This window comes from Nelumbo nucifera, chromosome 3 (assembly GCF_055504915.1).
Source record: "Nelumbo nucifera cultivar China Antique chromosome 3, China Antique-T2T, whole genome shotgun sequence".
In the NCBI taxonomy this organism is placed as follows: domain Eukaryota; kingdom Viridiplantae; phylum Streptophyta; class Magnoliopsida; order Proteales; family Nelumbonaceae; genus Nelumbo; species Nelumbo nucifera.
The window spans coordinates 104449496-104475852 of record NC_142651.1 but is presented as its reverse complement, the minus strand read 5'-3'; the positions used below and the strand labels follow the sequence as shown (position 1 = coordinate 104475852).

The 26357-nt window shown below is 38.7% G+C and overlaps 1 protein-coding gene across 1 annotated transcript in view; it reads right to left on the bottom strand.

The window, feature by feature from the left end:
* The window catches only part of LOC104598891 (putative GTP diphosphokinase RSH1, chloroplastic), a 30208-nt gene that overhangs the window by 3361 nt on the left and 490 nt on the right, over positions 1-26357 (bottom strand). The window contains exons 2-19 of the mRNA XM_010261168.3: positions 26078-26268; positions 20091-20270; positions 9204-9269; positions 9010-9102; positions 8735-8866; positions 8523-8624; positions 8370-8447; positions 8209-8280; positions 6172-6279; positions 5922-6019; positions 3547-3607; positions 3361-3423; positions 3201-3257; positions 3009-3110; positions 2641-2799; positions 2395-2526; positions 2214-2300; positions 2046-2117 (exon numbers count right to left, since the gene is read on the bottom strand). Coding sequence (XP_010259470.1) covers positions 2046-2117; positions 2214-2300; positions 2395-2526; positions 2641-2799; positions 3009-3110; positions 3201-3257; positions 3361-3423; positions 3547-3607; positions 5922-6019; positions 6172-6279; positions 8209-8280; positions 8370-8447; positions 8523-8624; positions 8735-8866; positions 9010-9102; positions 9204-9269; positions 20091-20270; positions 26078-26268 — 1853 coding nt within the window. The remainder of the gene's footprint in view (positions 1-2045; positions 2118-2213; positions 2301-2394; positions 2527-2640; positions 2800-3008; positions 3111-3200; positions 3258-3360; positions 3424-3546; positions 3608-5921; positions 6020-6171; positions 6280-8208; positions 8281-8369; positions 8448-8522; positions 8625-8734; positions 8867-9009; positions 9103-9203; positions 9270-20090; positions 20271-26077; positions 26269-26357) is intronic.

Below are 26357 nucleotides of genomic sequence, written 5' to 3'. Positions count from 1 at the left end.
TAAAATATGTAAAATGAATGTTTTAACATATTATACTATATAAAATCTACATATGTTAGAAAATTAAATTTGGCAAGACATAAGTCTTTAAAAATGGCATTTAGCTTCAAAAACTAGATAATAAGCATATTACATGGATACCAATACCCATATCCATGTCTAAGATTTTAGAAAACGGGTAGTCATATCCTTTTTCCCATATCTGTGTCCAATGTCCGTGTCTGTATCTGGGTATCATAAGAAAGAGATTTTGAATTCTCTATAGAAACCCATGTAATCACATTTTCGAGAAATTGATGAATAAATGAATACTAGTCTATTAAATCAATGTCTTATTATTTCAGGTTTGTTTTTCTTATTGTTCTTACATGCTTCTTACATTTCGAATTATATACTCAACTTCGTAATTCCTCCTCTTACTTTCCCATCATTTCCCTTCTTTTCCTTTGCATGTCTTTTTTATTATCAAATAAATGTCTTCAGTACTCTCTAACTAGCACAACAGCCATCCTCACTAGCCCTTTCTATTTGCTCAACATACCATTAAACTCAAGCTCATTTTCACCCACTTGTCAATTCTGTTTTATTTGTTTTATTGATTATTTAATCTCTTTAAGTTCTGGCCAGCACAAGCCTACTTTGTTGAGAGAATCAAAGCTAAACCTCAAACATAGTTGTCAAGGCGACAACTAGGTGCTTTTCAAAGAACGCCTCACCCAGACGCCAACTATGTTAGGCGCATGCTTAGTGGGCTGAAGAAAATATATATTATATAGATATTTATTAAATAAAAAATAAAAAATATATAATATTTTATTGGTTGTTTTAGTTTTTATAATAGAACCTATTGCATGTTATCATGCTTTTGTTTTGAGGAAAGTAAAAAAAAGTTAATCTTCCAGGGTTTCACATTGACAATAGAATTGAAGTATCAAACTGAGGAAGATGAGAGAACAACAGCCTCCATCGTTCCCACACAATCCTCTAAAGGTGAGTTAATCAGTTTTCTTCTCTGTTTCCTGGTTTAAAACAGTGGTTACGCCCCATTTTCTCCACTTCCTTTTTGTATCTTTACTCCAAGTTTTTTGAATCATTTTATTGGACTAAAACAGGGGCTCCGCCTCCTTCTTATGTTCTTAAATTTCCTGCATGTTTCAGCTTTTTTTTTTCTCATTATTGGTGTCTGAAACAAGGGCGGAACAGGGGCTCCGCCCCTTCTTTAATTCTTCATATTCTTCTTTTATTTTAGTATTTTTTTCACCAGCTTTTCTGGGTCTAGAACAGGGGCTCCGCCCCCTACTTTTCTTTTTCATTTTCTTCTTTTATTTTAGTATTTGTTCCCTATGTATTGTCGATCTAAAATAGGGGCTCTGCCCCCTTCAGTTCTTTCAAGTTCAACTTTTAACTTGTAAGTTGCAACTCTAATATATTGTTTTGCCTACTTGAAGCAACACTGCAAGAAATACAAGCACAAAAGTAAGGGGCAGAATACATAAAACCAATAAAAACTAGTTCAAGAAATACAAGCACAAAAGTAACTAGTTCATACACAAAAGTATGAAAGAATATTGATTGTCATTCCATTCTTTGAGATGAAGAAAGCACAAGCAAATAATAGATTAGGTCAGGATAACTCCGTGATAAGGCATGAGTTCATATATGGGAAAAGGTGGAGAAAAGCAGACATAAATAGTAACAATTACAGGCATCGTTTTTTTAATCGTTGACATCTATTTTATCTTTGTTTCCACATTGGGACATGAAATTAAAAGTTCTTAGAAATAAATCATCAATAAGAGAAATAAATACAAACAAATAAGTATAAAAATATAATACCCCATTTGGCAAGAGAAGAGGTTGGTAAACAAGGCATAATGTGGAGGCTACCAGGTCCAGGGGCTCATCTGACATTAGTTTTTGTTTAGAATTCATGGTAACGAGTAGAAGTCTCTTTGAGACCCCCCCCCCACACACACACACACAGATAATCATCCCTTGTAAAAATGCATTGCACATGCAATTCTGAGAGAAAGATGAATACTAACATTGTATGTAATTATCTCCACAACTTCAGCATTTGCAAGTACATGCATGGGAGAGACAAGATTACCATTGACCTGCATCAGAAAAAGTTACTAAAATCCTGATTCAGAAACAATATTAGATCAATACAAAGTGAAGTCAGTCATGCAGAGGGGGATCTAAAAGTAAACCTTTGCAGCAACCATTTTATTGCCAATTTCAGTGTGTATCATATAAGCATAGTCAATAACTGTTGCTCCCTTAGGTAGGTTCTTGATCTGTATAAAAAAGTGAAAAGAAAAAAAGAGTAAGAAACTTGAAAACACTATAATACTTTCATATAACATGCATGGTATGACACTGTTATCCTACCTCTCCTTTTGGAGTGAACACAAAGACACGACTCCCTAATAGATCTCTTGTTATTGCATCAACAAACTCTCTAGAGCTCATGTTCCCAACAAACTCCTCTTGCCATTCTCTAATAGCATTTAGCCAGCCAATCTATTGAAAACCAATTCATCCATAGATAACCAATCAAGCCAGAGACTTGAAGGGTTACAAATAACAACCAATCAAGAAAAACCACTAGCTTGGTAAAGGATGATTCATAAATACCCTAAGAGCAATGTTCACATTGTTCAGACAGACTGCTTTTCCTCTTAAATTTCTTCCCTTAAGCATGGCATGTCCAACTAAATCAGTAACAAATATCTTCCCACTGTAGTGCGCAGCAATACCCCTCTCTGCTATCAGATCCATCTCTTCGGTTCTTATCTGCCAAAAAAAGTAAATAAAATCAGAGATGAAAAAGAATATTTTTTAACTAATAAAGACACAACAACATAAAAGATTCAAGTAACATTTTAAGATCAAAATACATTGAACAAAGTTTTATTCCCTTATCACTATTTTCTTTTCAAAGAGAGGGAAATGATTGAAAGAATGAAACTGCTGGTTTTCAAAAAATAATTGGCATAAGTTACCTGAACTTCCAGCCGAAACATGCTCTCATACAGAAATGGTATCACTGTCGTATGAAGACTTTGATAGCCATTAGGTTTTGGGGTTGCAATGTAGTCTTTCATCTAACAAAAGGATATATTTATGTCTCTGCTCAGCTCTTGTGGTCAAAGTTAAAGAAAAAAGAAGCATAATAAAATGCAAATTATACTCACAGCTCGAGGAATGGGGATCCAGATTTCATGGACAAGCCCAAGAACATGATAGCAAATCTGTGTGTAGAACAATAATGAGAAAACTATAATGTGTGTGTGTGTCTATATATATACACACACCATAAATGACATAACCAAATAACTTCAGCAAAAGATTCACCTGCTGCGAACTGCATAAAGGTGCTACTCCAATACGCGGCTTTGGTTTTATGATGATACGAAGCTGTTACATGATGATATAATAAACAATAAAAAGGGTTATATAAAGTTAGCCCAAATATAATACAAATCCTAATTTTCCAGCTTCTCCAGATATTATGAATGGCAAAATAGCAAATCAAAACACCTGTGCAATTTGGTTGATCCCGTCTATTGAACCTTTAGATTTCTGAACAGCTTTATAGATGCTGCAATAAATAACAAATAATGAATGAACGTATAACTATAAAAACTATGCAGCACAAAAAAGAGGAGAGAAAGAGAGAATAATACATAACTACACATCACAGAAAGTTAGCACCAAGCCACAGCCTCTCCCACCCCCCCCCCCCCCAAATAAAAAGAAAAAATAAAAATGGATAATATAACTAAATATAAAAACACCAAGGTACATTGAAAAACCAATGCAAAGATTGATCAGATTGAAAGATCTGCAACTGTCTACAGAAGAAAAATTGGGACCGGTAGGGTAGAATAGGGGGAATTTTCAAAAGTCACTGATGCTCCCTATTCAGAACTCCTTTTTGAATGAATAAATTTACCCTACCTTTTCCAAAAAAAAAAAAGGAACCTTATCTAATATGGTTAACAGGACAAAGAAAATAGAGGGCTCCTACTCCATCTCATGATTATATGTCCCATATGTAGTAACTAAGTAACTCCACCAAATGTGAGCTTATCTTACACCGCCAGTCCCAAGCCCAAATAAAGGAGGGTTGTGTCAGATCGGCAGCTGGCATAAAACTTTTGCCAAACTCTTATGGTCATGGATCCTGATTGTCTTTTCATGTTATGGTACTAAACTGAATGGAATGATGAAACAAGATTCATGTAGCTGACCCCATGTAGCTGGAATAAGACTTAGATGAGAATGATGATGATGATGATGACATGGTAACTAACTAGTACATAAATGTCTAAAAGAATTAATGAAGTCCATCCTACACTGTTTTAGAAGTGCTAGGGCTATTTTGCGCCTGAGGCACAAAGCACATGCCTATTTGAAACAAGGCGAAAAAATGCTAAAAATTTTCAAAAATGCCAAAAAATGCAAAATATAAAAAGTATTACACACACTATTGATTAAAAATATAAATTTAAAATTTAAAATAATTTTTTAAAAAAAGCCTATTATCTCAAATTAAATACATAAACATAACATGTAAAACATATTTGAAATGAAAATTTAAAAATAAAATCAAACATAACATATAAAACATATTCAAGCACATAAACTCTTACTTTCTTTATTTTTTCACAATTGGATTACTTCAAATAGTTAATGTGACATTAAACATTATGCATTCCTGATTCTACAAGCTGCCTTTGTACCAAGCCCCTCGAGGCAAGCCCAAACAAGTCCATATCAGGGTCTTGAATTCTTAATCCCTATAAAAAAAAAGGTTTTATAACGTTAAGTGTCTTTTAAAAATACCTTTTATTAGGATGAAAGAATGAGCAACATTAGCAAAAGGCACATGCCTGGGGCCTTTTGAAAATTCTGTGCCTGGGTCCTAGACAAGGGTTATACCCAAAAATACGCCTTGCCTGGCTAGGCGTCTTTAAAATCACTGATCCTACATCATCCCTTTAGTGGGACCCATGGCAGCATTAAGAGCGACTCATCTGTTTCTATGGTCTGGCTGGATGTGGGCACATTACATCCACCTTGGGACCCAAAATTAGGTTCATCTTGAGGCCTGAATGCATAGAATAACTTCCTTGCAATAACTGTCTGTTTTAAAGGACTGATCTCCCATCAAACCTAATTCAAGAATGGGCTATTTTTCATCAGATCAACTCACAAATCATTGATTTCCAAATCTCTTTAACATTTTCATATTTCTTACTGGTATGATATTTGCAGATTTGTCGTGACTCATGACTAATTCCAATGGAAAGAGATTGTGTGGTTCCAAACATTTATTAACTCAATAAGGTTCCTGAAATTGTAGGTCTTGATTTATAATTGTGTCCAAACTTTGTATTATTTCCTAGGAAAAGCCAAGCTGTCTCAAAGAAAATGAAAATTGATGACATGTGAGCAACTGAGCATTGGGTTATATTAGCCTGTACATGTTATATTCATGTATACACATGTACTCAAGAATTTATTCGCATGAAAGCATGCATACGTCAAAGTTGAAATTACAAGTTGCCTACGAGTTTGGCAAACTACCTGAAAAGCAAGTTATATGATCGTAGGCATTCCACATTCCAGTATCTAATTCATACATGATACTCTATTTCTATAGCTGTCTTATAACAGGTGCCCATTTGGGAGGGAATTCCATGCTATGGCTGTTGGTTTTGGAAGGTGGGGCCCACCCAGAAACCTATAAACAATGTTTGGTAAAAAAAGAGCACAATTTAATAATCATACAGCCATTTAACTGGTCCTCTGGACAAGCCTCTTCCAGTAGCTTCTTTAAAGCAGCTATGTATGAAACTAATCCCTCCCAAACAGGCCCTGACAGAGATGAGGTAGAGGTATATCTTAACCTGTAAGGTTCCTCACATACAGAGCGAACTTCTGCCTTTAATGTCATAAGATCCAAGAATTGGTCATCCTCAATTTTCTTCATTAAAATTCTCTTTGCCTGGAACAAGGAAAAGGGGCTTATTAAGCAGAAAACCACACCCAGAAACAATTGGACAATGCTTGTGAGGCTAGACTTAGATGCTATTTGTGACATCCTTTTTGTGTGCATATTAAGCAATAAAACCTTGTGGAAGGTGACATGAGCAGTACCTCTGCAAGTTCCTTTTCATGCTCTTTATAAAGTTCTGCAATTCTTCTCTTGACTTTAGCATAATCATGGGCATTTGTGTACATGAAGGATAAATTTTCCAGTTCCGACTGCAAGTCATCATCAAGGAATAGGATGATTATAGATAAATACGACACTTGAAAGTGAAACAGTATAAACTTCAAGGTTAGCTACCTAGGGCAGACAATTTTAGAAAGGAAATTTTGCATCATTCAAAAAAAAAAAAATGAAAACTAATCATGGCATAACATTTCCTGCTACAAAAATAGTGGATTCTTTTCCAAGGATCTGAAGCCAGAATTATTTATTTATTTTTTATTTTTGATAAGAAGTATCAATTCATTCAAAAAGAAAAGTACAACCAGAGGCTGTACAAATGAGATACAAGAATAGATCCAAACCACAAACCATTGAGGGAAACAAACAGACTTTCAAATATAAACAGAGAGCTACAAAAAGAACCGTCAACTTTAAACTTAGTCGATGACCAAGAACAGAGCTTCCCCACGATCTTCTGCCACACTTCGTCCTCTTGACAGCTTCTGTTTTGAAATATCCTTGAATTTCTTTCTTGCCAGATCACCCATAACACTGCACCTGGAATCAGATGCCATAACCATTTCCCTTTCTTGCTTAGGCCTTGTAAATTCCAGCTGTTGACAAAAGTTGTCATTGACTTTGGCCAGCAACTTCTGGTTTCAAAAATTCTGAGAATCCTCACCCAGATTTTGTGGGTGAAGCCACAGTGAAGGAACAGGTGATCAACAGACTCTTCATCATTGTTGCACAAGACACACCTTTTAGAGTCAATCACCACACCCCTATTAACCAAGTTGTCTCTTGTAGGAATCTTATTTAAATAGGCAGTCCAGAAGAAAAAAGATACCTTCGATGGGCTGTGTTTGCACCAGATTAAATACGCAGGGAAAAGCATATCTTCTTCCTCCTGGACCAGTTTGGTATAGAAAGATTTCACCGAGAATTGGCCTTTGCTTGCTGCTAATCAGACCCTTTTGTCTGCTGCATTGACATCTATTTGGTTGTTGTACAACCATTGAAGAAGCCTACCTAATGGTTCAATCTCCCAATCATTCAAAGCCCTTCTAAAGTAGGATTCCAGATAATCATCCCATTTTGGAACTGGACATAATCAGCCACTTTAGCTTCCTTGTTTGATGCAATTGCGAATAACTCAGGGAAATCAGCCATTAGCCTGTTGTTTCCACACCAAACATCCATCCAGAAATTGACTATTACCTCTCCGGCTCTCCCCACAACAAACTTGATTTCCTTGCTAAAAGCATTGTAACTTTTTTCAATTCCCTTCCAAACCGAGCAACCATATGACTGATAGACCAGAAATTACTAGAATATAGTCGATTTCTGAAAGTAGGAAGCCAGAAATTTTTTTATTGTATGTGAAACCAGAAATTACTAGAATACTAGTAGATAAAGCAATGACACAGTTGAAACTTACTAATAGACCTGTTCATGGGCCGGGTAGTCCAACAGGCTGGCCTGGCATGGCCCGCTCTTAGTTGGGCTTGGACTAAGAGGTCAAGCCATAGTGAGATCTTTCAGTATTTTTGGGTTTTGAGGTCATTTAATATAAATAAATCAGTTTTGTTGTTGAGCAAAAGAAATCTTTTTTCTCAATTTCGTGGCCGGGCTTCAGGCCTATATGAGGGCTGGGCTCAGGCTCAGGCTCAGGCCTGAATGTGTTGTGTTCTGTTGATATAGAGGCAAAGCCCAGCCCAAACCCGACCCATGAATAGGTCTACTTCCTAATACATTTTGATTTCGTATGGCAGTCAAATTTTAAAGAGAGATGATGATAGCACCAATCTGCAGGACACTAATCTCAAAACATGACTGATGATCACAAAAGGTTCATGATAAAAATATGCATTAACTTTGGGGATGGCCAATATGTAAATCTACAGAACATGATTAAGCATTGCAGCTCATCTAGAATTGAAAACAGGCACTTGGCTTTTTAAAGGTTCAAAGGTACACACCTTGATCCGGTACATTCCTAACAACTTGGCAAGAGGGGCAAAGACTTGCAATGTCTCCAAAGCTATGCTGGACTGTACACAACACGATAGAAACTTTAGAAATAATGCTACTGTCTGCCTACCAGATGGCACATTGGCTATCAAGTTGATGAAGGCATTACCTGCTTATGTGGAGGCATGTGTGAAAGCGTGCGCATGTTGTGTAATCTGTCAGCTAGTTTGACAATAATTACACGGACCTGATAAAGGTTGCCAGCTTAGATAACGCAACATTATTGATCCGTACAATTAATAAAAGAAGAAAAAGAAAACACCTCTTCTGTCATTGCTAAAAACATTTGCCGCAGGTCATCAGCTTTTACATCCTGTGCTGTATCATCTGCATTTTTACATTTTAGCTTACCCAGTTTGGATACCTAATTGACAAGGTAAGGCAAAGGACTTAGCATTAAATTTATCCATCTACAGAGTCAACAAAACAAACAGAAGTTGCACACAAGTAAATTTCAACAAATAAAAACAGAACCTTAGTCTCTCCCTCAACGATATGGCGTACAGTGGCACCAAATTCTTTCTCAATTCTTTCAAATGTAACAACATTTGTGTCTTCAACTGTGTCATGTAACAATCCAGCAGCAATAGATTCCCAATCCAATTCCTGGGGAAGGAACTAACAAGGATCAGTTTATACTTCAGATAGCCAAAGAAATGCACAAGAAATCTCTTAAGCAATTGAATAAACCATAAACTGGTGAGAATTGGCATTGTTAAAAGTAAAGATCATTTTTCATGTTGACTTACGAGTTCTCCAAGAATACGTGCAACTTCAACAGGATGAATGATAAAGGGCTCTCCACTTCGCCTCTTTTGACCATCATGAGCCTCAAAAGCTAGCTGCACTGGAAAATAATCAGAATTAGGTATATCACATCACCAAAGATAGTTCGAAATAGCCATACAAAATGATCGACACATGAAACCTTCAATAAATTTACCTTCAAAGCATTATGGACCAACTCCATCTCTTTCGGTGGAAGGTATGAAATAATTGGTTTAAGGTCCTGAGACACTCAAAAAAATGGCATATAAAGAACTAAGTCTGTAAGTGTGATTCATGAACAACCAACGGCAATAACACAGTTTAATTTTGCTGACATAGGGTAAAACAAAATCATATGGACAATTTACTCAGAAATAGAAAAAAGCAGGAAAATGGTTTGCATAGCAGAATCAAGAGGAGGAATGGATTTCAATGTTAACAAATTTGTTTAAAGATTCTTGGAAAAAGCATAAGAAGCTGGTGCCTTTCCTGAAAAATGAACCTTGTAAAAAATAACAACAAAACATACAATATCCTAGGAAGACAACCAAGAACAGGTTAAAAAATTCGTTCACAACAATTATGAAGGAGGAAAAAGAAAATCTCATGACATATACCCCTACTTATTTCCAGAAAAAAATTACTTGGTAGACTTGAAACTTCCTTTTTAAATAAACATTTGAATCACAATAAGAAAACAAATGCAAATTATAATAAAAAAATCTAAAACAATTACTACGACTCAAAAAATAGTAACCAATCCGAACTTACATTGGTAAAATATTGAAAAGGTTTTTGCAAATTACGAGGTTCTGTTCTATGAAATCCAAAATCCAGGTAATTCCAAGAATGCTTGACTTGGCAATCATTGTAATGTACCAACATTTTTTCCAACAAAGAGCATCCCGAGTATGAATTTTTCCACTCTTATATCATCTGCTTCAAGTTATCCATCAATTATTCAGATCTCAGTTCTGATGCCACCCGAGAACCCAATTTGGATCCTAGAACACAAAATGTCCTGTAATCAACAGTCTAAGCCAATATTTGAAGTTCTCTGTGACTGGAGGAGTTAAACGGTGCCCAGATACACCCAAGCAACATTGCAAAAATCTTAGGGTCCTTTTGGTTCACGTGAATAGGGGTCTAGAATCAGAACTGGAATGATCCATTCTGATTCCGACTGTTTGGTTGGGTAGAATCAGAACTGCATTCCCATTTCCTTCAGGAATGAGAATCCATTCCAGCTGATTCCGATTCCAATTCCAATTCCTGTCTGAACCAGACAAGCAGGAGAAATTGGCAATTCCGATTCCAATCCCGTTGCAAACCAAACAGACCCTTCCAGTTTACAATACAACTCAGAATTTAAATCATGAATCCCAAGGGTTTCAATTTGAATCTCATGTATGATTCTTTTTCTGCCAAAAAAAAAACCTTAAGATTTTTCTTTGAATCCTATGATTTGAATCATGAATCTTGTGGTTTATACGATTCATGCAATACCTGTTTCAAAAAAAAAAAAAAAACAAAGAAAGAAAGAAAATGAAGTCAATTAAGATTTTTTTTTATGAATAATAATAAGTTTATTGATTCATAAGCAAATTAGAGTGAGTTCATACATCATCCCAACGAGAGGCGCGAGCTGCAGCCCCTCCTTGAAACTTACAAGTAAACTAGGAAAGAAAAACAAGAATCACAACTGAGCCCAAAATAATTCTTCCCTATTTACCCCTTGCTTAGCTAACACATCTGACAAGGTATTTGCTGATCTCCCCACCCACTGTACAGTGACCAACATATTCCTTGTCAACCAACTAAATTCCTTCATTTCATTCTTGTATCGCCACATAGCCTCTTCAGAATTTTTTAACCAACCCACCACCACTTTGGAATCCCCCTCGATTATTAGATGTTGTACCCCCAGCTGGTTTGCAAATTGGACCCCTTGTACAGCAGCTAAAAGTTCTGCCCTGATGGAATTCCCAATTCCCAAAGAACCTGAGTAGAGCAACAAAATCTCTCCCTTCTCGTTTCTCAAAGCACCCCCCACTACGGATAATCCTGGATTACCCATGCTGCTTCCGTCAAAGCTCAACTTAATTGAGCCTTCGGGTGGAGGAGACCAGCTTGTAATTGATTTGGCCTTTAAAGATGAACACCTTGCTACTGCTGACCAATTTCTCCAAATGTCATTAAAGGAGAATTGATGAAAGATTTCCAAGGTCTTCAGCCAATGTATTGCCCTGTTTAACACACAGTCTTTCAAATCTTGGCTGTTCCTTTCCTTATCTTGAAAAATTCTGAGATTCCTTTCCTCCCAAAGAGTCCAAGTCAAGGCAGCACGAGCACATCTCCACATAATTCTCCCTATGTTTGTAGGCCAATAAAAGGTAGAATGGTTGAAGAGCATGTGAACTTCTGCTGGTAGACTCCAACTACCCCCAAACAACGAAAGTAGCCAAGCCCAAAGGTCTGCAGAAAAGGGACAAGATACTAATAAATGGTAACAATCCTCACCGTGAGCTCTACAGAGGATACACCAATTAGGAGAAATACAGAGAAAATGTCTTCTCTTTTGTAGGTTGTCTAACGCGTTTACTTTCCCATGGATAACTTCCCAACAAAAAGCCATAATTTTTGGGGGGACTAGCTTACACCAAATTTCTTTTGACGGAAAGGGTTGGTGAGTAGGAAGTTGAGAGATAGACTTGAAAAAAGAAGCACAAGTGAAGGTTCCATTGGGTCTAGGAGTCCAAACCCTCTTATCTGGCTTGGAGGGATCCAAACAAACCTGATTGAGACACCCAAGCAACAAAGAAAGAGACTCAATTTCAGCATCCCTAAGTCCTCTACGAAACCCAAAATCCCAAGTAGGATCTAAGGGTGTTCCCAAAGGTGAGACAAATTTTGAGACCACCTCTTTTTTGTACAAAGAAATAGAAAAAAGTGAAGGGAACAAATCCTTTAACGGTGAGTCTCCTACCCAAATATCCTCCCAAAAAAGGTTAGAGTTGCCAGAATAAACTTCATACCTGATAAAATTGAGGAATTGAGCAAGGGTGTTGTGAATAACCTTCCAAGGTGCTGCTAGGTTAGCTTGCCTCAATACACCAGCATCCCATCCATTCTCTGACCTCCCACGAATGCTTCCCACCACCTCATGCCACAATCTCTCTCTTTCCAAAGGCCATCTCCACAACCATTTCCCTAACAGAGCTTGATTCTTTCTAGTTACCCTCCCAATTCCCAAACCCCCCTCTTCTTTACTTCTGCAGACAATTTCCCAATTAACCAAATGATCCTTTCTCTCTTGTCCCGGCTCCCATAAGAAGTCTCTCATCAACTTCTCCAGCTTCCTAGCTTCCCTAACTGGTATCCTAAAGACAGACAAATAATAGGTAGGTAAGTTAGCAAAGGTAGCTCTTATTAGGGTAATTCTTCCTCCTAAAGAGATATAGTTCCTCTTCCATGAGACTAATCTCTTCTCAAACTTTTCTAACACTGGGGTCCAAAATCTACTCTCCCTAGGATTTGCCCCTAAAGGAAGCCCTAAATATGACATAGGCCAAGTAGAGGTGGAACACTCAAGACACTCCGCAATAGCCTCGACCTCCCCTACCTCCAAATTTATACCTGCTACGCAACTCTTTTCCAGATTTATTCTCAAATTAGAGACACTTTCAAATCCTTTTATTAGCTCCTTTAGGTTTGCTACCTTTTCACTAAGACCTCCTTCACAAAAAATCATTAGGTCGTCTGCAAACTGAAGGTGGGTGACGGGGACTTGGTGTCTCCCTATTCTCCAACCCCTAATGGCATCTTCGTTGTCAGCCTTAGTAATGATCCTACTAATCACATCAGCTACTAAGGTAAAAAGGAAGGGTGAAAGTGGATCCCCTTGCCTGACACCCCTGCAAGATGGAAAAAAATCCTTCACCGTACCATTTACCAGAATAGAGTAGTGACAAGTACTGATACACCCAAAGATCCAACTACACCACTTGTCCCCAGATCCACCATTTCGCATAAGCTCTAATAGAAACTCCCAGTCCACCAAATCATAGGCCTTTTCAAGATCCAATTTACAAATGAATCCTTTCCTACTAGACCTTTTCATTTCCTCCACACACTCATTCGCAATTAGAATCTGATCTGTTATTTGTTGCCCTTGAATGAAAGCCCCCTGAATTTCACTAATGATGGTAGGGAGGACTGTTTTGATCCTCAATGAGAGCACTTTAGCCGGAATTTTACAGATGCTTGTCACCAGACTAATAGGCCTATAATCTTTTGGGTGGTTGGCATCATTCTTCTTAGGTATCAAGGCCAAAAAGGTGGCATTAATTCCAGGGCTTATAGTGTGATTGTCTGCAAATTCCTTAGACTTCAGCTAGATCCTCTTTCAACACCTCCCAACAGTCTTGATAAAAACCCATTGTAAAGCCATCTGGACCCGGAGCCTTGGATCTATCCATTAGAAAGACAGCTTTCTTAATCTCTTCTTCCTCGAAATCCCTTTCCAGCCACCTTGTCATTTCTTCATCAATTCTTGGCCAATCCACCCTTTCCATGACTATTATCTCACTCAAAGGCCTTCTATAAATCGATTTGAAGTGGTCCACAAATTTTCTGGCTATGTCATCCTGGATGGTAATCACCTCCTCTCCTATCTCTAGCTTGGTCACAAAATTCTTTCTTCGTCTCCCATTTGCCAAATCATGGAAGAATCTAGTGTTCCCATCGCCTTCCTTAATCCACTTGTGTCTAGATTTTTGTCTCCAACTGATTTCTTCCCTCAATAACACTTCTTCCAACTCCTTTTTTAATTGTCTCCTTAGCACTCTGTCCTCCTCGGTCAGCCCATTGTGAGATTCCTTTACATCCAAATTCTCTATTCGAGAGATTAGGCCCAATTTTTGCTCCTCAATTCTACCAAACTGATCTCTATTCCACTCTTTTATTTTAGCTCTCAACCTTTTTAATTTCTTATGGAACTTGATCCCCTTCCATCTTACCCCCCTCTCCTCCTCACCCCACCACTCCTTCACTTTTTTCACAAATCTGGATGGGTAAGCCACATATTTTCGAATCTAAAAGGTTTGGGTCCTATAGGAAAAGACTCAGTTCCTATTTGGATAGGACAGTGATCGGAGGTGACCCTGGGTAATGCCCTAGCAACCAAGTTTTCCAAACTATTCTCCCAGGCAAGGTTAAAAAGGAATCTATCCAACTTCGAGCACAAAGGGGTTTCCTGAAGGTTGGACCATGTGTAACTAGCTTGCAACAGAGGTATTTCCTTTAGTTCACAATCTTCAATAAAACCATTAAATTTCCTCATGCTTGTTGAGATTACCTGTTGGGGGTTACTGGTTTCATCAGAGAATCTAATGACATTAAAATCCCCGCCCAGGCACCAAGGACCATCCCATAGCCCCTTGATTGCATATAGTTCCTCCCACATCTCATTCCTCTCTCTATAGGAATTAGGGCCATAAACATTGGTTAAGACCCATACACACCCATTTTCTACATTCTTGCACTTAATAGAAACTGAGAATCTGCCTATCAATTCTTCCACTACTTCCACCACATCCTCCCTCCACAGTGTTATAATCCCCCCCGAAGCTCCCCAAGAAGGAGACGAGCTCCAACCTAAACCTCTAGGCCTCCAAAAACTCCTAACCCATCTCCCATCTAATTCCATCAGTTTGGATTCTTGTAACAGTACAATATCAGGTTTTTCCCTTCAAAGTAGGTCTTTGATCGCCCTTCTCTTCCTTGCACTCCCTAACCCTCTTACATTCCAACTAATAATTTTCATCGATACAAAATAGCAAAGGAACCCAATAAGAGGCCATATTCTCCTCATTTTAGGTCCTTCCTCCTTTCCCCTCTACCACTGAATTCTAAATCCCCCTCAATGTCTGAAATTAGCCTTTCCACTTAAGATCTTTTTTTCTTATTTGTTCCTCTTTTCCCCCCCTTCCCAATTTCTCCATCCTTTCCAGCCAATGTTTGAGAAAGAATTTTGCCCTTCTCACACTTATTTTGGCTACAGCATCTTTCTACGAGTCCTTCCTTTTTATTTTGTTCCTCCATCATTGTACAGATCATCTCCCAAATTCTATCCGCCTCCCCCTTACTACTTCCTTCCAACACCCTCTCTCTTGCATCAGAAACTCCTGGATGGGAAGCTGGGATATCTGTTACAGGCATAGCAAACAAGTCAGTACCTAAAATAGAATTAACACCCATACCTGAAAGAACGGGGGTAGGACTAGAATCACTGGAAATGACTTGCTGACAGTCGACAAATGGTTTTAAAGCCGTTCCCCTTTTTGGACAAGGTTGTGAAGTAGACATGGTGAAAGAATCACTTCCTGACGACCTACCCACTTGGAAAACCTTTCTCTGTGTTTCCGACACTAGAATACCCGCATCCATCCTCACGGCCGATTCTTGTCCCTCTCCACCAACATCCTGTAATTCATTAGACTCAGGGTCAGCTCCCTCGACGAAGGGAGGAGGAGTTTTCACAGCTTTAGAACCAATCACTTCCTCGACGAAGGGAGGAGGAGTCTTTCCGCCACCTGCCTCTTCAGTCTCTTCCTCTAAAAACAACAACTCTATATACAAACTTTCTGTTTCAAGAAGATCCTTGTTGCTTTTTGGAGACAAACTTCCCAGACTTAGCGTTTCGTCTCTATCAAAATTGTCATTGCTATTTTGTTCACTCAACCAATCTTCAGGCCCTGTTCTGTTCTCATCACTGGGCTTCAGGTATCTCGGGTTGCGCCTATCTGGTGACAGACGGTTCGCCAGGTTGGAAGGGACCCACTGTAGAGAACCTCGAGACTGCGAGTCTTGAGACTTTTTTGCGCCTGATCTGTTCGGTCGAGAGGAAGGGTTCGGGGTTGAAGAAGATAGACGCTTTATCTCGTCTATCAACTCATCCCTCCTCCCAGTCACGTGTTTACTTAACGTGTCCCTCGGCCCATCTGTCTTATAATGGGCCTTGGGCTCAAGACTATAGTAGCCCAATTCCTTTACTTGAGAAGCCTTCTCCGGCCCACCATAACTGGGATCCACTCGATTGGGCCCTTCTTTTCGTCCCACGTGACCACTTAAAAAGTCACACCCCCCTGTTTTAATGGTCGAACCAGCAACCTTCCCTATCTAAAATTGCTGGTTCGGCCTTCTCCCTTTCAACACTAGAAGCTTTTTGTTTTTTTCCCCTGACACCACCTGCGCAAAGGATCTGCCATTTGTCATAACCTCTTCTTGCTTTCTCCAGGTTTGACCTTCCAACTGTTGGGACTTTTTGGCTTCCCAGAATTTGTTGGCCCTTTTTGGTGAAACATCCCTTCCCATTTGAATTACCCAATCTCACAAGGCCACGTAGTGCTTCTTCTTCCTCCTCCTCTCCTACCAAACGAACCTCCTTCCACAGCCCTGCTTCAATGGAAGAAGCTAACCACACAGAGACAAAGCTCCCCTCTGTTCGTACCTCTACCTTTCGTGGAATTTCTTCTGGCTTCACACCACTTAGTAGGATTGCTACTGAATAGAGATCGCCCCAGAAAGCACCTTTCAAGATTCCTCCACACAACACAGCTATAGACTCTGCTATTTCTTGTTTCCATAGATGGAATGGCAAGCCTATTACACGCACCACCACACCATCTTCAACAAAAAAATCCTTGGAGTTGGATGTTGGATTCCATTTGAAGACTGTGAATGATCCGAACTCAGCCTGAACATTGATAGCTAATATTTCCAAATCATTCTCTAATGGATCTAGGACAGTTTTACAGTTATCGAAGGGGGTTACTATGAAAACACTCTTCAACTTCAACCTGGTTGCCAGTAAGTCAGCTACCCTCCTCCAATCATTAACCTTTTCCTTGGCTTGTATCACAAACTTACTATCCCACTCCTCTCTCTCTAGACCCCTCCCACCGTTCTGCAATGGCCTTTTGTTTTTGCCATGACCACTGGCCCTTGTTGTATCCTGCTGTTACTGAGATAAGCCTTCTCCTCCCTTATGGAGGCTTTTTTCTCATTTGCTACTCTTTGAGCTAAGAACTCTTTGAGCAACCAATCAACTTCCCCCCAGCCTTGCTTCTGTTTTCCTGCTGGTAGACACACTAGTTGCCTTTGTCCCTTACCAAAAAATTCAGCCAAAGCTATGAAGAACCCCTTTCTATTCCTCTTACATTCAACAACATATCTTCTTCCTTCTAGTGTACTAAAATCCTGCCAGTTTATCTGCTTACCTTTTGAACAGGCTCCAGCTATGAACTTTCTTAGCCACTCGATCACTTCTAGTCCTTCCAGCAATATTGTACCCTTTTTCGCTTCCCTTACCTTCAGGCTTACCTTCCCCTTGATTCTCGTCTCTTCGAACAGGAGATTTTTTGCTTCTATCTTCAAGGATCTCCTCCACTGACCTGCCTGCACGAACTCCATCCCCTCCATTTTCCCTCCCATCTCTAGAGCATCTCTTTTCTTAGCCACTCTCCCTTCCTTTCTGGTATCAATACTTTGAACCTTGATTACCCAACATTCTTGTACCACAGGGGAGGAAGGCGAGGATACAGCTATAGCACTCCAAGATTTTACTCTTCTCCTGTCAGCTATGTGAGAGAAAGGTTGGAAGAATGGGGCCCAAAGTCAATTAAGAATTAGTTCTCTGCCTTTTCATTTATTTATTTCTATTTAGTTTTGTCAAGGGAGACTTAAAGCCCTTAGCAGAAAATAACTTATTTAGATCATTTAAGACCTTTTAGAAATAATATTGAGTCTATTTTCCATCATATATAAATTAAATAGCTATTGTATGTCGATTATTTGATTTTCAAGTCAAACTTGATTATATCATCTTTAAATTCTAGTGTACAGGTGGTAAACTCTACTGTTTTAGGTACATATATGATAGATAAGGATTAAAAATAGAGTAAAATCACTTTTCTATTATATTTAGATTTTTAATATATTTATTTTTTATTTTTTGACAGGTTTTTAAAAAACAGAAATAATCTCACAATTTACAATATGATTCATGATTCAACTCAACTTTCTCTACAACTTATGATACGATTTCAGTTTTCAGAACTTTGCACCTAAGTCATCTGACACCCTGGAGGCGTTTGGCAAGTCTTTTTGGTCTTTCAGGCTTTACAGGAAGCCAGAAAGACCTATGCCCCAAAAAGCTCATGAAAGCCCAAAATGGACAAAAATCTAAAAGCTTCAAATGAAGCTTCCTGTCTTTCTGCACCTAAAATCTTTCATTTAACAGCTCTGTATATCATGGTAGACTAGGATACTTACCAAACGGTCTAGATCTTTAAAGACAAGATCCCAAAAGCTCATTACATCTTATGGCAATCTAGGCTGTTGGAAGATCTTCCAAAAAAGACTAGACAAATGGTTTACCAAGCTGCCTCATACATGAAAGTTTTGAGAACTAAGCCCAGCCAAAACATTTGAACTGTTTGTATGGTGATCCAAATCAGAGACAAGATTAGGTGCACACAATGCAATGAACAACAAAGAATTATATTTAATAGGAAACATTTTTTCTTAATGAATCTTTGAACTGTTTGTACTTCATTATTTTTTCTTAATGAATTCATTTTCTGAGTTGTTGATCAAAAAAAAAAAAGGAAACATTAGCCCCAATCGATAAACTGCTGAAACATCCAAAACATCTAGATCAGTGACAAATAGCTTGGTTCCTTAAGAAAAATTAATAAACAAATAACACTAAACATATAAATTTATTTTCTTGTATGCCTTAGGTACACCATACATTTGGAACATTGTATCATTTCAAGTTCAACCATCTGTGCAGGTGGGATTGAATTGTGGTCAGCCTAGTGCCATTTCATATCCTTCCTTTGCTATCTGGTTTTTTTATGGTAAGGTGCCCCCACCAATGCAACACAATCAATGGTTGATGGTTGTTGACTGTCAAAATTAAAAAGCAAAAAAAAAAAAAGAAACAAAAAACAAAAGAAGAAGAAGAAGAACAAAACCTATGAAAGTCGATGTTGATAAACAGAAAACAAATCTTGTGAAACTCTATTCATTGCAAACTCATGCACATGAAGAAAACCTATGAAACTCGATTCATTGCAAACCTATGAAAGTTTATTTTCAAAAAGAAAAAAGAAAAATATCTTTGATCTTAGCTTTATGATTTCAACATTTTAAAATTGTTTTATGTTTATGGATGTTGTGACAAAAATCAAGAAGAAATGAAATAAAGGAGTGCAAAAAAAGAATAACAAAGCAATTTAATGTGGTTGGCATTTTTATGACTATGTCCACGAAGATCCCCCTGATACTTGTGAAACTTACTATGCTCAATTTAATAGAATACAACCCTAACAAATAAACTGGCTTTTACATCATTAAATTAGGGTTCTCAAGGTTTCCTAACTTGAGTACAATTGAGAATATATAAAGCAAATTGAATGCTGCTCCATACCCCTCCCAATGCCTTTTTTGTCAATCGTCACAACTGGCTGGGTATTGCACCTCTGCATGTACACCTTTGCCACTGTTTTGCTTGTAAGACATCCCTTTACTACAAGAGACCTTTCATCAATATCACTTATGTCCTCATGGGTTAGATGGGTCAGTCCACAGAATTTGTTTTTGCAACTTCCCTAAGAAGGGGTCTAAACACAGAGCTTGCTGACATTCTTAAAAACCACATATTAACTATTTTATTTCTCATTTCAAAAACTTAAGTGATTACATGCTAAAATAACAATGTTAGAAAATGTCCATACCATAATGCAAATTTGGAAAAGACATTACAATTAATGTTAACATCTTAACTCAGATTTGAGAGTTTGATACCATAAGAAGAAGCCTTTTTGGCATTTAACAGATTCAATAGTTGGATTTATGGAGAGGAAATGAAGCATAACCACAGTAAACAATAAAAACTTGTGTAAAATAACAGAGACCTTTAGATCTGTTGAAACTCCTAGTGATATAAAGATGAAAGAAAAAAGGAAAAAAAGCTATAACAAGAGTAACATCATACCTCCCACAATGTTTCAGGAGAAATTATATCAGTAGATTCTGAAGAAAATGAGGAAGAACAACGTAATTGCCATCTTCTACAAGCAACAGGAAGCAAACATGATCTATGTAACCTCCCAGAAAATGCAAACTTGGCAGCTTTTGTGGCGTACCAGTCTCCAAAATATGAGGCTTCAGATCTCTGGAAAGTGGAAAAACAAGAGCCACATTGGCCCCATATGAAATTTAATACCCATGCATACCTATTTGGTTTGTACACATTAAAAAAAAAAAAAAAAAAACTTCGTTGTACATGTTGACTGCAGGATTATAGATATTCTCAAAGCAAAATGGCTATGATTATCTAAAACTGTTAAAGAAAGTTCATGAAACATAATATTCATGATCATACCACTATCTTATAGAGGTTGACATCTCAGACACCTGGCATTGCTCTGTGTCAGCTACGAGCTACCAAGGTAACAATACAACACTGAGATAATTTTTTAATCAAAGATACAAAAGTTGGACCATCTAAACTGCCAAGAGACAACCAACTGAGCTTCAGTGTAGCCTACTAAGTACCTCAGAGTGTTGGTTCGGCTGTCTTAATATGTTTATTTATCTCTGTTGGGTCTTTAGTCTTTTGTTATTGGGCCTAATCTTATTTAGTGCTTTTTTATTTGTCTAGGTGTCCCATCACTAATCAGGGGCATTTTAGTCTATTTGTGTAACATTATGTAATACACTTATTAATAATAGAGTAAGGCCGGCTGAGAGATTATTGCCGCCATTCTACTCTCCTTCTTCTTCTTCTTCTTCTTCTCTTCTCCTTCGGCAGCTTCATTCCAGCAAACATGGTATCAGAGCTCTAATCTTTCACCTGGTTACAGCCGCCACTTCATCATCTACTCGTATCCAACTCTCTTTCTTCCTCTTTTCTATCTTGGTTGCTGCAAAGAAACCCTAGGGTTGGTCGTATAACACAGCAGGACCTACATCTAGGGCTTCCCTTGGTTGTAGGGCCCAAGGGGAGTTAGTCCCAGAAGCTGATGCCCTAATAGACTCAGTACAGCAGATTGTAGCCATTCGGCTAAGAGAGATCTGTGTGGAACAGATCTAGGTGGGAGGACTGATCTCGGCAGTCCTAGAACTGTTCGTGGCAGAGATTACAAGCTGCGACAGCAGTGATTAGAGCACAGCAGAAGTCTGGACTGATTACAGTCTGCGACAGCAGTAATTAGAGCACAGTGCAGCAGTGTGGTGCTCGTGGTTTCAGCTCTGTTACGGGTTCTCTGGACAGAGTTTGCAATGCAGCAAGTTCCGTAAGTCTGAAACAATTCTCTGTATATTGTGTTTACAGTTTTGATTTTTGCAAGTAGGAGAAGATGTCTTCTATATCCGGGGAAGTGTCTTCTAGAGATGTTAGGACTAGTGGGAGGTCCCCTAATCTGGAGAATCCAAATCTGCACAGCCTGCAGATTACTAATGTGTTGTTGGATGAGTATAACTTCAGAGAATGGTTTATTTCAGCCATGCTCTTCATCACATCCCGGGAACTCACTGGTTATTTGGACGGGCAGAAGAAGGAACCTGAAGTGGGTAGTGTTGATTATGCTGTTTGGCGTAAGGAGAATGCTACAGTTATGTCCTGGCTACTTGCTTCAATGACTCCAAGGGTAGCCAGGACTGTTCAACATTTCTCCACTGCTGCCAAGATATGGGAGAAAGTGTCTAAAACTTATGGGCAGAGAAAAAATAATGCCAGAATTTATAGATTGAATCAAGACATTGCTGCCTTGAGGCAAGGGGATATGACTGTTGCAACATATTTTGCTACCTTAGAAGGACTATGGGAAGAGCTAGATCATCACCTCATTCTTGATTGGGAGAATGCCAGAGACAAGGAAAGGCATGACAAACAAATTGAAGAGGGCAGAGCATTTAAATTTTTGGCTGGCCTAGATCCAATATATGAGAGCATAAGGTCCCAAATTCTGGGAAGGGATGAAATGCCAGACTTACATCATGTCTACTACCTCGTGAGGAATGAAGAGGTTAGGAGAAAAGAGATGCAAGTTGATACTCAAACTAAGCCAGCTGAACAGTCTGTGGAACATTCGGCCCTAATTTCTACAAATCAAAAGGGGAATAAGTACTCGGACAAGAGACATCTGAAGTGCACCAACTGTGGAGGAGAAAGGCATGTGAAAGAGACTTGTTGGGTTCTCTATCCACATTTGAAACCAACTGCTTTGAAGAAAGATAAGAAGCATCAGAAGGGTCAAGCTGCAAGTGGAAATCTGGTTGCCAGTCACAGTGGTGATGGCTCAAAACACTCATCCACAGTTACTTCCTCTTCCATGGGACAGATTGCTAATTCCCCCGAACACGAGTCCTTGGGTTTCACTGCCGATGAGGTAGAGGTACTTAGCCGAGCACTAGCCCGTCTAAGGACCAATTCTCTTGCTTCCACCTCCCTTGCCAGATCAGGTACTGCCTCTGCTTATAGTGCAGCTAGTTCTATTGATCCTGCTTCTTGGATTATTGATTCCGGTGCAACTGACCACATGACACGTGTCTTCTCTATTTTCTTCCTATCATTTACTGTCTGGCCAAGATAAGATGAGGGTTGCTAATGGTTAGGGGTGGTTGACCTAAGCAAGGGCCTCTCACTCAAATCAGTCCTGCATGTTCCCAATCTTTCTTCAAATCTCTTATCTGTTTCAAAGCTTACCAAGAATTTGAATTGTAGCATAACTTTTTTTCCTACTCATTGTGTTTTTCAAGACAGATTGACGAAGAGAACAATTGGGAGCGGTCATGAGTGTGGAGGCCTCTACTACCTTGATGCAGACATCAGTTCGGCCTTACAAACATCTGCTACTAGTAGTCAATCCAATGTGAAGTCAATAGCTAGGTTACATCTGTGGTATGCTAGACTAGGTCATTTACCTTTTTCATCATTAGAAGTGTTGTTTCCGAAATTATTCAAAGGTGTTTCAAGTCAAAATTTAGTTTGTGAAGTCTATCAGTTATCAAAACAATGTAGAACTGTTTATCCAATTTCTAGTAATGAAATTCAAGCTTCTTTTGATTTAGTCCACTCTGATGTTTGGGGCCCTTCACCCATTATTTCTGTTGATGGCTTTCGGTACTTTATCAGTTTTATTGATCACTACTCTCGATGCACATGGATCTACTTGTTAAAAGGACGCGATGAAGTGCCACGGGTATCCATGGCGTTTTACAAAATGGTTGAAACACAATTTGGCAAGAAAATTAAACAATTCAGGTCTGATAATGTAGCTGAATACTTTGAAAGGTCCTTGAATCTGTTTATGGAGGATGCTAGAATGATCCATCAGTCATCTTGTGCTAGTACCCCCCAATAGAATGGGGTTGTTGAGCGCAAGAATAGACACCTATTGGAGACTGCTCAAGCCTTACTATTTCAGCACAAGGTTCCCTAAAACTATTGGTCTCAAGCAATCCTTACTGCATCATATCTGATAAATCGAATGCCATCCAAGGTATTGAAGATGAAAACTCCTTTCTCTGTCCTTTGCTCTCATCTTCCAGACATTTCTCTTCCACTGAGAGTCTTCGGTTGTGTATGCTTTATACATGTAAAGGATCCAAAGAAGACCAAACTGGATCCTAGGGCTACGAAAGGAATCTTTTTGGAGTACTCTCCTACACAGAAAAAAGGGTCCTCCAACTCATGACAACAACCAATTGGACTTAGATCAACCTGTCTCAGCAGCCCCAGGTAATCCTATCACACATCCCTCTGACTTGGATCTTCCTATTGCCCTTCGTAAGCCTACCCACTCTTGTACTATCTGACACCCCATTGCTGATTTTGTGTCTTACTCACATTTGTCTCCCCGTTATTGTTCTTTTGTGTCTGCTCTCTCTTCTGTGCATGTTCCTACTAGGTATTCAGAGGCAGTATCCAACCCAAGATGGAAATAGGCTATGGACGAAGAAATGAAAGCCTTAATGAAAGCAAGGACTTGGGAATTAGTGGATCTACCGGAAGGGAAAAGCATTGTTGGATGCAAGTGGGTGTTCACTATAAAGCATAGGGAGGACGGGTCCATTGAAAGGTACAAGGCTAGACTTGTAGCAAAAGGGTTTACTCAAAAAGAAAGGATTGACTACAAAGAAACATTTGCTCCAGTAGCAAAACTCAACACAATCCGAGTTCTATTGTCATTAGTTGCAAATTTCTCATGGGAGCTACATCAGTTGGACGTGAAGAATGCCCTCCTAAATGGTGACCTACATGAAGAGGTATTCATGGATCCTCCACCAGGTTATGGGTTTGGCAGGAAGGTGTGCAGACTGAGAAAAGCACTATATGGACTTAAGCAGTCTCCTCGAGCTTGGTTTGAGAAGCTTTGTGGGAACATGAAGAAAGGTGGTTATACTCAAAGTGGGGCAGATCACACCTTGGTGAACTTGGAATAAAGATCGAGTGCCCTCTCAGGTTGTACTGTGACAACAAGGCTGCCATCAACATTGCAAATAACCCAGTGCAACATGATAGAACGAAACATATTGAGATAGACCGCTACTTTGTTAGAGAAAGAATAATCTCAGAAGAGCTATGCATTCCTTATACTCCCTCCAAGATGCAGATCGCAGATGTTTTAACTAAAGGGCTAGATACAATAAAATTCTTGGACTTACTTGGCAAGCTAAACATGATTGACATCCATGCTTAGCTTGAGGGGGAGTGTTTGTTCAGCTATCTTAATATGTTTATTTATCTCTATTGAGTCTTTAGTCTTTTGTTATTGGGCCTAATCTTATTTAGTGTTTTTTTATTTGTCTAGGCGTCCCATCACTAATCAGGGGCATTCTAGTCTATTTGTGTAACATTATGTAATACACTTATTAATAATAGAGTAGGGCCGGCTGAGAGATTATTGCCGCCATTCTCAACTCTCCTTCTTCTTCTTCTTCTTCTCTTCTCCTTCGGTAGCTTCATTTCAGCAAACACAGAGCATTATCAAAGCATTTCAGGTACAAGCTCAGGCCATTGGATATGTGCATTAGATATCAAACTTCATCACTATTTTCCAATGGTTGTCAACATCATCAAGGACCCCCCCCCCAACAACAGAATAATCTATAAAATTTTATCAGGTGAACTGAATATTTTTCCCACTATACATAACTGACTTTTTGTTCCAAGAGGAATAGTACAATTCAGCCAGGAATGGAGTCCCATTATATACGTATGATTCATAGACCTCAATGCTCCCAAAATGAAAACCCTGGATAAAGAAAGAATAATGCCATTTGTATCCTTGAGATTTGCTAGATGATATTCTTGTACCCAAAATAGTCCTAAATCTAGTCAAGAATATGCACTAATCTCCAGAATCTGAGAGGCTTAGTTAACCCTGCCTTGTTACACAACAAGACAATCAGTCCACATTTTAAAGTGTGCATAAGACATTAACTTGGAATTTGAATTCTTCTATGAAGATTGTCAAATAGATGGAAGTATCTTCTCTCACAAATAAGTCCACATGGATGTTTTGGCCCTAAATTCTTTACTGTTGCAGAATTTTTCCACAACAAATTCAGCTGGATGGCAAGGGACTTGATTAAATCGCAATGAAGAATAAAATGGTACAGTTATATATTAAAAAAAAAGAAGAAAATACATGCTAAACAATCCCAGCAAGAGAAAGAGATGTCAAGGATGGTTTGGATACACAACATAATTTCAATGACTAGCTGCTAAAGTGCACATTGTTATTCATTTTTAAAAGAACTTTCTATGAAATAAACACTTATCAAACGCAAGAAATATATTCACAATTCTTCGTTCTTTAGACCTCACAGAATCAGCGCAAAAACAGGTAGAGGAGGAGGGGAAAGAAAATCGACTCTGTGAACGTAAAGTCATTTATAGTATTGTTGTCAATACTCAAAAGATGAAAAGGAGAAACAACACATTGAAATACAATTGAGAAAAAAGAAACTCACAGATTTGGTCTGGTTTCTTCTTCCCGTTCGCCCATCCGGCGAGGAAGAACAATGAGGAGAATGAGCAGTGCTGGCAAGAGAACCAGTCAAGACCCTAGGAGCCTTCCACGCACAGGAGAGGATGCTACACTCGTATCTTCCACTGCCATCCCCTTTGGATAACTTACAAAGGTTCAAGCATTCGACAGGAACTACAAAATCACCAAACCATTGTCCGTACCAGAGGAAAGAATTAAAAACCAGATTGACCAAGAATCGCATAACGATATAAAAGACAAAA